This window comes from Nipponia nippon, unplaced genomic scaffold (assembly GCF_047370975.1).
Source record: "Nipponia nippon isolate SJK-2023a ecotype South Korea unplaced genomic scaffold, ASM4737097v1 scaffold_7, whole genome shotgun sequence".
Lineage (NCBI taxonomy): Eukaryota > Metazoa > Chordata > Aves > Pelecaniformes > Threskiornithidae > Nipponia > Nipponia nippon.
The window spans coordinates 7,617,816-7,631,170 of record NW_028262391.1 but is presented as its reverse complement, the minus strand read 5'-3'; the positions used below and the strand labels follow the sequence as shown (position 1 = coordinate 7,631,170).

The 13,355-nt window shown below is 41.8% G+C and overlaps 1 protein-coding gene across 3 annotated transcripts in view; it reads right to left on the bottom strand.

Moving 5' to 3' along the window:
* Nucleotides 1-13,355, bottom strand: part of PPM1L (protein phosphatase, Mg2+/Mn2+ dependent 1L) — a 116,438-nt gene that overhangs the window by 37,562 nt on the left and 65,521 nt on the right. For all 3 annotated transcript variants that reach the window (XR_015700487.1, XM_087739581.1, XM_009463841.2), the window contains exon 2: nucleotides 3,960-4,134. Coding sequence is in view for 2 of the 3 variants with exons in the window: in XM_087739581.1 (XP_087595707.1) it covers nucleotides 3,960-4,134 (175 nt within the window). In the remaining variant the exon portion in view is untranslated. The remainder of the gene's footprint in view (nucleotides 1-3,959; nucleotides 4,135-13,355) is intronic.

Below are 13,355 nucleotides of genomic sequence, written 5' to 3'. Positions count from 1 at the left end.
TCTCAAGCAATGGTGCACATCGACTGTATCTAAAAGTTTTCAAATGCAATCTAATGCAAACTGCACCCATAGGGAGAGGCGTGCAGGATCCAGCCAGGCATGAGCTTTTGGTCCCCCCGGGAAGGACACGTGGAGGAGCAGCTACCCGCTTTCCTTGCAGGGGGCTCCAGGAAACACAGGGCACCCTGGCAAATATTAGCTAAGAAAACATGTTTTGGGCTGACATCTGGCTCTGGATGCAGTGCCTAAATATCAACAGCTTTCATGACTGCTTCACAGCAGGGAAAAATGAAATTAATCTTTTTTGTCGCACAATAACGAAACTCAATTTCTAGAGGACTCTGGAGGGAGAGGGGCCATCCATTAAAGCAAAACCTATTGACTACAGTACAAAAACACCACCAGAATCTCCCAGCGGGCTTTAGGTACCTGGCACACCAGCGTTAAATGCCAAAGTGCCTTTAAGTATCCTAAACTTGTATTTCTACAGAGTAGTCACTGACCAGCCTAGGTGTTTAGAGATGCTATAAATCAAAGGAATAGGATTAACATCCAATAAAGCTTCAGCGGGAAAAAATATTCTTGCATAAAATTAACCCAGCCTTAGCTAGTCAAGAATGCCACTTTTTAAACTAAGGCATTTAAAGATTATATGAAGATTTGTACCCATCTGTCACTTTTGGCCTGCTTTCATTTTATAAAGCTTCCTTAGTCAAACTTCAGTAAAAATCTTGTCAACATTTGACTATTTTTAGATGAACTCACTTTATTTGGTAGCTCTGATATACCTTTTCCTAAAGGGAAAGATTTACAAGAAGAGGCATTAGGATGTCGAGTCCACTGAAGCTGCACGTTATTAATATTGCTGCTAGAAAGGCCAAATTAACATGCAAAATTGTACGAAAAGCCCAAGCCATTTTAGTGCAGTTCTGTTTTATTCTGGCAAATGGATGCAGCTGAATTCTACCCACTTTGGGAGACATCCCTGGGGCGAGGGGAGTTAGCTGGGGGTGAGCACTCTGTGAACTCTCAGAAAATGGCCCTTCCAAGAGGGACGGGAAAGGTTTCCTGGATGGAAAAGGTCTGCTGCCTTGCTGTGGAAGTGCTCCCCTACATGCAGCACCCTGCCACAGTCGGCTACTGACCCCTTGGATCACGTACCTTAAACATTTAACTTTCTAGTTTCGCTGGCTGACACATAGCAGAACTCCCAACTGCTCATGAATACAGAAATTAAACCCTTGACAGTGCTCTCCGGGATGAGTTTTGTTGATGTCTCAGGCAGTCCCCTGCCAGACAAAGTTGTATTTTCCCCTTACATCACAATCACTTTCATTTTCACTATTTTGATTTTTAAAGATTTCTTTCTTCATTTTGTGTGTACCACCAGCAGCTTGATCCTCTCATTAAATTGACTTCGGTATGGACAAACACTAATAAAAGAAAAATGTCAGCAACACAACTGCTTGAGCGCTGAATAGCTGGAGCGCTCGGGATCACAAACAGCTGCTGCAATTATATTTAACTGCCCATTTTCCATGCTTTGCTCACAATCAGAACTTACTTCAAGAGCAGGTAGCACCATTTCTGCTTTTGTAGTAAACAAGTGACATGATTAGACTGACGAGCAGGCTCCATCTCCGTGTTTTAATCTCTAGAGTTGTCTCTACCTGACTGGGAAGCTGAAATTCTGGCTTTTTATTTACAGCAAGCTGTGCTCTCTCTCCGTTCTGAATCTGTGTATACGCTGAGACTTTTCTAAACTAGTTATTTATGTAGCTTCTCATTTCCACAGGATTGTTTTATTGCATGATATAAATCCCCAAATGTGTGTTTCAAACAGTTTTAATCTTTATTTTCTCTGTACAAACATGCAGTTTTCAATAAAGGAAAATGTGTGCTTTTTCTTCTGACAGGAGTCAGTAATTTCCTCCACTGCATTTCTTCCTTCCTAACAAACTTCTATCAATCAAAATAACTGGAGAGATGAAGTGACCAAACCAGGAAAAAAGATTTACATGATTCATTGGACTGGTAAATTCTGCGTTAAAAAACATAAACGGAAGCAACAGAAAGCAACAATTTTCGAAGCTTATTTTTTACGCATCATTAAAAACAGGCCATATGTGATTAAACAAATATCCCATGCCCTCATTTTAACTCTGCTGTCTTTTGAGAACTCATGCGACTCCTTAAGTACGTGACGTGTGTAGTCTGCAAGTAGCACCATACGGGGCTCAAGAGCATTCGAGATCAAAGCAGTTTAAGAGAATCAGGCTTATTTATTGGGTGAGTGCATGAATAAAATTGATAAAGTAATAGAGCGCTGTAATTACTTGAAGTTACTAAAGCTCACAGCCCTGTAAGTACCCAAAACGTGCAGTCTGCAAATGGCATTTTAAGTTGCTCGAGCGTCTTCGAGATCAAAGTAGCTTAAGAGAATTGTACTGCTAGTGAGTGGGAGTCTGAGTAGGAGTCTGAACAAAGTTGATAAGTAGTTTGAGCATTTTAAGTACTTCAGGGCACTGCAGTGTGAGTACAAAGTAATAGGACAAAATAACACCAGCCTGTCAGTGCTTGGTTTTAGATGCTGGGCTAGTGATGAGAAAATCAGAAGACAGTGATTTTAGCAGAGTGCCATCTAACCAGGTCCAACCAAAACAGTGATCCACTCGGAATGGTGCCTGGCAAACACCCTCTGAATGGGATGAAAACCCCAGTTATGAGGTCTAGGCTTCTGCCTAAAACAGCTGGAAGGAAAACCTGGAGCTGAGCTCAGCATGGTTCCCCAAGGGCACCACAGCGCCAGGTACGGTCAGGGGGATAAGAGAAAAAGAAAGTGCCACCAAGGATTAAGAAAAACCCAAAAATGAGGACGTACTAAGTATAAACTCTTTTTGCACTACAAGGCTGCCCGAGGCCGGTTTGTAGGGCTGCAGATGAAAGGAGATGGTGTGTTGCAGCTCTCAGCCATGAGTGGTTAAAGTGGAGAGACAGAGAGCAGCGTCTTTCAGGTAAAGCTAAGAAATGAAGGATGCCGAGAGATGCGCTATTGGGAGCGCAGTGAGCCAGGCGTGCACACACCTGGGTGGAAAGACATGGTTTGTCTGTAAAGACATCTGTACACACTGCCAGTCCACTCGCTGCCGTGAACACTAATTCAGCAGTAAAATAATGAACTGTTCTTTTTGTTCGATTCTTTCTTTGTAAGGTATCTAAACACCAAGAAACTTGGTGAGAATGAGGGGAGTGGGCCTATAGCATATATGGGTGGCTATTTTGGAAGATCAGCAAAAAACATCAACAGCATCTCTTTTTTTCTCTGTAACTGTAAATAAGACCATGCATCAGGACAACTCTGTGAAGGATCCAAAAGCTGGAAGACATCTCTAACTACTTTGAAACAAAATGCTAGTAAAAAGTATTAGCTGTAACTAAGAAAACCTCCAAATTATTAAGATGTACATATCAAAACTGAAAGCCCTTGTAACTGCACTGTTAAAATGCCTCCAACACTCTACACATTACCTGGTTTTGGCTATCCACATGCATCATGTCACATTTTAAAATCAGATTCTGTGACTACCCAGTACACTCTTAGCTAAGTGAGCCCCAAAAATAAGTTAGCAGTGAAGGAGAAACCAGTAGAAACCAGGTCGCACCACTTGCAGAGACAATAGAGAGGCACGGCTAGATCAATCAACATCAGTGCATAACAAAGGACAAAGCCCTGTTAAAAAAAATAACTGTCCATTCAGCTAGTTAGTATTCAATCACTGAAGTGGAAAATTTTCTATCTCAACTCGATTTTAGGAGAAAGAAATGTTTCACTGAGTCACCTCATACCTTTGAGGACAAAGTTCAATTTGCCAGCACACGCACTAGTGTTCAGAAGAAAGACTGAAAGTGAGCAGGTTTTTTTTTAGTAAAATGTAACTTAGAAAGAAACACAAATATACCTGCTTCATCATAGGATACAGTCAATTTTTCCAGCATTTCTCGATCAATTGATAAAATCTGCTGTTCCAGGATGGTTTGGTAAGACAGCACACTGTTCTCCTTGTCCTTCTCATAGTCTTGAAGATGTTGTTTTAGGACTTCAGGCAGGCGGGACTTCACATATTCTGCTGCCGACTATGCAGAAAAGAGGCAAAGGTTTAATTAATACATTTTCTTTTGACAAGCTTTATACATATCCATAGCTTTTTTTTTTTATTTAAAGCATTCTCAAATGTAACTCCTCACAATAAAACAGTCTTGATGCTGCTAACTCCATGGTGCAAAATCCACAGGTCATTTCTCTGCCAAAATGACCCCGTCTGCCCCAAGCTTCCAGGGAGTCGGGGATATAACGGACCAAATTCCCCTGAGCTGAGGCATGACCCACACTTCAGCAGGGAGTTTAAGGCAGTCCAGAAAGCGTTACCCATGCTGGACTAGACACATACATACCACAATAGCTCAACTTCTTCATCGTTAACGTATTTTGAAACTACAACTATGAAATAGAACGTCTTTATTCTAAATTTTAAAGTACAAAGTGACAGAGCGGAATCACTTCACCTGCTATTGATACACAACCGGGCTCGGACAGGGAGACAGAAGTGAACATTTAACAGCATTAAAAAATGACATATACATATATACACACGCATCCACACACAGAATATTCTTTTAAAATTTTTATCCGACTGCTCGAGGCCATAAGGAAACAGAAATTAACACAAGGTGGCATGGTTGTACCGATGTTATGGAGCCTTGTGCAAAAACGTAAATGGTAGTAAATAATGACAGCATCTGCCTCTGGAGAGGTGTTGGTCCCCTCAGGATCCCTGCCGCCACTGGAACAGCTCTCTCCCTCAGCGCTGGGGCTCAGACACCTTGGTGAGATCCAAACACAAACCAGCTTTCTGGTTTTTAAGCATTAGCATCCCTCTCCAGCGCGTATTACACTCCCACTATAAGAGGGAACAGAAGATCCTTCTGGCATGGGTTTGGTTTTTTTTTTTGCTCTCCCTCTCTGATAGAAATGTAACTGGAAAAGGAAGATGTAGCAGAGGCTGCTGCCCAGTGCTCCAGCTTTCCTGCCAACCTCAAGACAAAAGAGAAAAATAAATGATGACAAGGTTGTATTATTTCAGGCCTGGAACTGACCAGAAGTTACCTTTACTCAGCCACACGCTGTTCCTGGGTTTCTATTTAGTTTTCCAAAGTAATTTGCTGGTTAAATTGCAACCTTAAAATATCACTGAAGTTGGGTTAAATTTTTCTGCAAGCTAAGCCAGGTGAGACAAATGAAATCATTCTAGGAAAACTACATGAACTCTCCACATGAGTACAGCATATTTAATGTTACATTTTAATAGTGATTTTCTTCCAAGGGAAGGCCAAAAGATACACGGTATACTAATTATTTTAGTCCAAATTCAGGCGTTTGTGCTTAATGTTTCCTTTGAGAAGAAGTTTTACTCTGCGGGGGAGTATTTTTGTGCTCTCCCTAGCACAGCAATTCTAAAGAGCAGAAAACAAAAGAATATACATATTCATTTTCTGAAATACGTCTTGTGCCAGCCGAGTGAATATTTCTATACTACCGGCTGTAAACACATAAGGAAAAATACCCATCCTGTCCCAAAGATCTTGCAGCCCAAGTAAAAGTCAAGAGACAGATGGTTACAAGCAGATGGGAAGACCGTCGGGACCACCGGCCACGGCCAGCATTACGGACAGCTGTTGCGAGCCACGTGCAGCCCAGTCGCCAAGTTTTTCCACAGGCATCGAGGCTGAGGATTACACCGATTTCAAGTGCAATCTCACAGGTGGTTTTTTTTTTTCCCCTTGGTGAGAAGCAAAACCCAACAGTCTTGCTTAGTTCACTGCCTTTCGCATTACGTCTAGATGTCATTAAAGATTTAAACCATAAAGCAATGATGGAACTGATACAAACTCCTCTCCTTTCCTAGCAAGAAAAGTGATCAGCCACATCTAAGTAATTACATCCCTAGCTGCACTGCAGCAATGAGACATAGTACTGTATTCTGTTCACTACAAAAGTAATTTTATCTTGGTTTTAAAAAGTCACTTCTAGTATGTGGAATATTCAAAAAGAAAAAGTGTGAGGGTGTGAATGCATGTGTTTATGCATGTGCTTCGTATTAAAGAAACCAAGAGGCTACTGGGTGAATAAAAATGAAAAAAAAAAAAAATTAAAAAGAAAGACTTCCACCATTTCCATGCTCTTCCATCTTACCTCAGTTCTCATTGCACAGACCACAGTATTCAACTTCTGAGTAAATCAGAAACTCTCCCTGCACCCCTTATGGATTCTGGTGCAGACTGCAGCCCGGAGACCCGTTTGCCGGGATGCCGCTCACCGGCGTCCTGCTGGCAGAGCGTCCCATCCCACCACGCCGGCCAGCCCGCCGGCAGCTCGGCCGCTCCTCCTCCAGCTGGTGCTGGCGTCCCCCCCAGCTCTCATGAAATCTATTGTCATTAACGTATGTATTTGCATCACAGGCAGAAGTTAGGGGGGAAAAACCCCGTTTCACTACTTTGAGGCTTCAAAGTAGCTTTATCCTCTTTTCCTCTGTACAGTCCCTCTTACTCCTGCTGGAAGGAGTTACAAACCTAGGTGCTCCAGCACGGGAAGGACATGGACCTGTTGGAGAGGGTTCAGAGGAGGCCACAAAAATGATCAGAGGGATGGAGCACCTCTGCTGTGAGGAAAGGCTGAAAGAGTTGGGGTTGTTCAGCCTGGAGAAGAGAAGGCTGCGGGGAGACCTTATTGCAGCCTTTTAATACTTAAAGGGGGCTTATAAGAAAGATGGGGACAGACTTTTTAGCAGGGCCTGTTGCGATAGGACAAGGGGTAATGGTTGTAAACTAGAAGAGGGTAGATTCAGACTAGATAAAAGGAAGAAATTTTTCACGATGAGGGTGGTGAAACACTGGAACAGGTTGCCCAGAGAGGTGATAGATGCCCCATCCCTGGAAACATTCAAGGCCAGGCTGGATGGGGCTCTGAGCAACCTGATCTGGTCGAAGATGTCCCTGCCCATTGCAGGGGGGTTGGACTAGATGACCTCTAAAGGTCCCTTCCATCCCAAAGCATTCTATGATTCTATGATCCTGGAAAATGCCCGACCTCAGCCATGAGTTATAGCTACAACCAACTGCACAACATTTGCTGGTCAGTCTTCCTCACCAGCACCCCTATGAGAAAGTAACTTGGGAGCCGTACACACTGCAGCAGTGAGAGATGCAAAGAAAGGGTGGTCCTGCTCGTGCAGGCACCCCCCCACAGATCACTGCTTCAAAGCAACCACCTAACAGAAATGCCCATTGCTGAACTGTTACCTCTCTCGGTCACAATAACCTCCTATTTTCTGGCAAGAATTTATGCATTTCTTTTATAAAATTGAAACTGCAGCATGCCCTGTGAATCTGTTTTCAGTCTGAAGCACCCTTCTCCAAACTAAATAAAGGATTGACTTTAATACCTTAATTGACTTTAGGGTATTTCATCCTACCATGGAAAACTAATATTTCATATATATATAGAATAAGTTTTAGAATATCTACATACAATGAAATATACATGCAGAGCTTATTCACAAAAAATCACATTTTTCTCTATTCGCTAAAAAAAAAAACTACATAAAAATCACATCAGGAAATGCTGAAATCCCCCAACTGTGTGGTAACCTGAACCTCAAATGCAGCCAGCATCCTTCTGTAACTACCAAATTTGCCCACATCTTTTAATTGATGAGAAACACATATCCAAAGTAAATTTCCTTTTTATAAATTATGCTAACTGCCTGCTAAAATTTGCTCTGCTTTTCTGAAGTGTATCCTTCTGGGAGCTCCCTTGTACGTGGGGAAGTAATGGTCTAAAATGGTTAATTAAAGGCTTCTTTATGAAGCTACTTCAAAAGTCAAGTGGCGGCTTGATAAAGCAGTCTCCTTACAGGGTTACACTGGGTGATTTTGGAAAGGCTTTGAACACACAGAGTATTTGGCATGTGGAAGACCGCCACACGCGTAAGGGACAGTTGCGTCCCTGCTCATCCTCATCATGTTCTGCAGGCTGCTACAGCTCAACGCGTGCCATAGCCTGCCTTTACCAACCCACTTGACCTTTAAAATTCAGGTTTTCACCAAAGCAAACATAGTGATCTTGCGTATTTCTGGCACTTGAAACACACAAGCAGGTCTCACTAAATTGTGTTATCACCGGATGAACGCTGGGCACTGGCAAACCCTCTCCAAGGGGTGATGCCCTGGGAATCTGCTTGCTGTCTGCCCCGCAGCGGGGTTCAGTAGGAGGAGCAGGATGGCAGAGCATCCCGGCCAGCTCCTGAATTATGCGGCTCTCCAAGCAAATGCTTGCCCACAGAGAAGATACACCTCCATGGGCACACGTGTAAACATGCAAGAAGTGACCTGAGTACTCTACGACAAAATGTGTTAATTAAGATGTCAAGTGTTAAGCAGCTCCACGACCCCATGAAAAACCAGGACTGCAAACAAGAGCTATGGCAAGATCAGCACACTGGCACATCAAGCAACTGAAGGACCTAATTAGCTGGAACAGCCATTATTTATAAACACAGATTTCCAATTTAAAAAATGGAAGATTGAGACTATTGCCTCAGACCCGCACTCCACACCGACTCCCGTGATTTACAGGGAGAGGAGGGAAACCATGAATTTATGATCTTAATATTCCTGAGATAATTCATTCTGCCTGCCCGGCTACTGCAAACATCCAGAGACTATGAGAAAAGACAGGATCCATTTTAGACCGTGGTATTGCTGGCATAGCACGTACACCACTGAAGAATTAAAAAAACTATTGAGATTCCTCTATCGCATCTTGCTGCCTCTCATTTTCACACGCTTCCCTCCCCTTCAAAGACTCGTGGGTCACTACAAGTTTCCTTCTTCAGAGATGATACACCATGAACTGCTGGGCAAGAACGGAGTTCACCTTATGAAATAGAGGAATTTCAACTTTGTTCACCTCCTGGTTTACCTCAGGGAAATATTTTTTTTAAGTAGGATCAAGTAAGTTTGACAAATGAAAGTCTGAGGTGGGTACAACAAATGAACATGGGCGTAAAGCCTGTGGAAGATAGTGCTGGCCATGATAATCTCATGGGAAGGAAACATAATGAAGAGTAAAGTGGGATTGATCTGTCGACCCTATTACAGATCTCTGTAAGAATCACGGAGAATACACAAAAGGAGCTGGAAGGGAATTAGTACAGTATCAAAACTATAATATAAGTGGGCAATAAGAGAAGCTCAGTAAATAATTCACAAGACTAGATTGTTAATACAGATGATATAATTTACTGAGAAAGGAGGCTATGGAAATAAAGAAGGGCCCTGCACATCACGAGAGTATTTGCTCTTCTAGGTCCAGTCTGTAAAAGGGAGACAGACCTGCCAAAAGTCATCACGTAAAAAGAGAAGCAGAGGGCACTACCATAGCACAGGTCCACCAGACGCCCTAATGAAAAGCAGAGAGGTTGGGATTTTTTAACCAGGAACTGGAATAATCAACCAAAGCACAAGATGTAATGAAGTACTGCAACTACTCAGACACGTTATAGGAAATACATTTCGGAGCACAGGTTGTCCAGCAGCCTTGGAGTGTGTTGGTGATAGTAGCAAAGACCACAGTTTGGGTGCAGCATGTTCCAGCACTGAGAAGCCCCCTAAGATAAGGAAGGCAAAAGACAACTTGCATGAAGGTTATGATTAATTCTCCAGGGAGAAAACAACATAATAAAGACAAAGGACTTTAAAGGAAGGACACTTAAAGATCTCTGAGCCTTGACAGTACAAAAGGACCAACAGCTGCAAGTCAAAGGAGAAAAGAAGGTACGGGGAGGAAACATTTCCTTAGAAAAATGATGTGAGTGAAAACTATCCCAATGCAGAAAAAACCTAGGAATTAACCTGGCTAAGTCATAAGCTGCTCAGTGATCTCAAAGTCAAGCAGGACACGTATACGCAGTCAGAGTACCACGTGAGTACAAAAGAATAACAAACACTGAGAAACAAATGGAGACTAAAGAAAAAAATGACTTGGAGCTAGCAAAGGTAGCAAGAAAAGGTTCTAGAAGTCCATTTGTAATAAGAAAAAAACCAGGCAAAATGTTGCTGTACCGCGCAGCAGAGTAGAAAAGCTAGTGACAGATGATGCCATAAAAGCTTAAGTATTTAATATCTCTTTTTGCTACAGTACTCACTATCTTTACCTTGCTGTATTCAACTGGCAGCTAATATCAGAGGCAAATAACCAAAATCTCAAGACAGAATAGAGAAAGAGCATGTTGGAAAGTGCTTATAAAGATTAGATATTTTCCAGCTGGCTGGGCCAGATGAAATTCATTCAGGTATACATAGGTAGTGGGCTGAAACAATCTCTTTAACGACCTCTGCCTTTGAAAATTCACAGAGGATGGCGGGACGCTATTTGGAAAGGGCAAATGTTGGGGCTACTTTTAAAATAGTATAAAGGGAGAGAAACAGAATTACAGACTAGTCAGTTTAACTTTGATGCCTAAAAAATGGGATAAGAGATCAAATGATTTCTACGCACATGAAATCACCAAGATTTGTAAGGCGCAGAGAGCAAAGTGGTTCTCTCAGGGTGTAAGGAGACCTGCTCATTCAGCTCCCATCAACTGCAGTGTAGGGAGCAAATGCTCCCTTGCTCATTCCAGCAAACATGCCCGTGCTTAAAAGTCTTGGTACCGCTGATCACATCATCAGCACAGACAAATCTTTCAAGCTATTCTCTTAAGCCTTAGGGGATCCCAGAGAAATAGCTTTCCATGTAAATTAGAATGCTGAATCCCATGCAGATTAAGCATTTCGGAGAATCGTCCAGGATTAAGATGCATCTGCAGAGTCCCCTTGGACCCAACACGTGTGTTTGGTGCTCCCGGGGAGCGGACGCGGGGTGTGGGAGCCTGGCACTGCCACCATCCGACCTTCATTCGCAGCTCAATCGGTTCAATGCTCACGGAAAAGATTTCATCTAGAGGTGCTATTTGAGCTATATCATGATCCCATGCAGAATTTCACATTCCACATTTCGGACTAGCACTGCTAGCAAAAATACTTTTATATACAGGTTTCTGGACTCACATCTTTTAAGAAAACCCCAAACACCCACACAATTCATTATTCTAGGAACAGTGCACTTAACTTACTAGCTACCTCCCAACAGGACAGTAAAAACCATGGCATAGTGAGGTTCAGGACAAGTAATGTCTTCCAGAGAGTCCGTTAGTGATTTTTTGTAGCAATGCTTTGAGGCTTTCCCATTTATTTCAAAAAAGTACACTACAAATATATACGTATTTACATATATACATATAAAATCAGACTACTAGGTGAAAGAAATCACATCGCAGATTAAATAAAAGACCTGAAAGTCAATCTCCCCCTGACCCACTTCATTCTGGTATAGATTGCCCTGCTCCCAGGGGCGAACCAGGACAACTTTATGAGCACATTCCCCCTGCCCAGCCGTGCTGTTTTCAAAAGCAGCGCAGCGTATGGAGTATTTCTTCCCATTTTACTGTATTCACAAATCAGTCATAAAACTTTAAGAGTTGCTCCTTGGCATCCTGATGCTTTGTTGGGTGCTTACTATAGGGAGGAAATGGTTAAAGAATATTCTTTGGGTTCCTGCCTCCCTGAGAGCTAAACTTGCTGCAGACAAACCACCTTCTCAACCTATTCACACTGCAATGCAGGAAAGGCTGGTGTTGATTGAAAGAGATACAAAAATTCTGCCTCCAGGCCCACATGCGCCACTTCACCTGATTTCAGAGAAATATATGTACATCAGCCCTGACTCTTGCGTCTCACACTCAGCATTTAGGATTGGATGCCTCTCCTTCATCAGCATGAACCACGAATAACTCCACTGAAGTCAGTCGGATTTTGCTGAGGCAAACCTCTTGGAATAAGGACATGAAGCTATGAATAGTTATTCAAAAGGAAAACATATGATAGCAAAACATAATCTGCTCTCAAGAGGATAACACAAGATCTACAAATGGCACCAAGACAAACATTTTGCCCTCTAAAGCAAGGTACTATTTAAAGAACAAACATGCCAAAAGAAACCCGTTAGTAGAGTTTTCCTGTAATACAAACTTTTGGTACACTTAGCCTACTATTTCTATTAAAAAGTGTCTTTTTTCTCCATAATAAATATTCAAGTAAATCATTTACTATTGGTCAATATGTATCCTAGGAAAGCCACACTCACAATTTAAAACAAGGTTATTAGCAAAAGCATGATATCTGAAAACGTTTGGGGAACTCGGAAATCCTCTCCTAGGACTTTCAGCAAGACTGAACATTGAAAACACCACTATTATTTTGCAAGCCATGCACAGCTTATTTCCGTAGCAGGAAAAATATTAGCCTCACAAACATCTTTAGTTAATCAGAAGCTATATAATCATGAGAAAATTAACCTGATCCCAAGGAGATGTATAAAGTTCAAATTAGTATTCACACTGGATTGTCAGAGATATATTAAATCTATAATTACAGTAATCCACAGCTGCTTCAACTGTAGAAAATAATGAATTGCCCAGTGAGAACTGGTGTCCACGAAATGGAAAGAAAAGGCCATCTGTTGTGGAGCTTTTACTCTGACTTTATGCTTTAGCACAGAGAGCTTGATCTTCTTTGACACAGTCTATATGTGGATTTATGGCTACAAGCAAGCCAAATAGCCATATTACCAAACAGAAAGGATAAAAATAAAAAATGATGATGATTTATGGCTTTAAATTATGCATTTTAGTTTCTTCCCTAAGACAGCACTTGTCACTCACTTCTTAAATAGACTTATTTAAATGTCCTAGAACGAGAAGCAAGTCAGTCAACAAAATTTGTAATGTAAAAATTACATGTTCTGTTCTCCCTCCCACTCCCCCCAACATTAGTCATATAGAAACATGTGACATTGCAGGGAGCATACACGCCAATGTTGGCATGGTACTCATTAATCTAGGACATGGACCAGAAGAGGCGAGAATAAATGCAAAACAATTATTTTCCATCTTCCAATGAGGGAGTGGATAGTGAAACACTTGTACAAGTTGTTTTTTTAATAACTACTTTTAATTAATTAATTAAAATTAATAAAAATGCGCTCCATGTGATATAGCCAAGCAGTCACTCATTCTACAGATGAGGAACGAAACAAAGCACAGAGACTGATTTGTCAGAGATTTCTCTGCAATTGGCAGAGCTACAAGGAGTGCTCTGGAACCTGGACATCGAACTAAAAGATTAATTTTATCACGGCA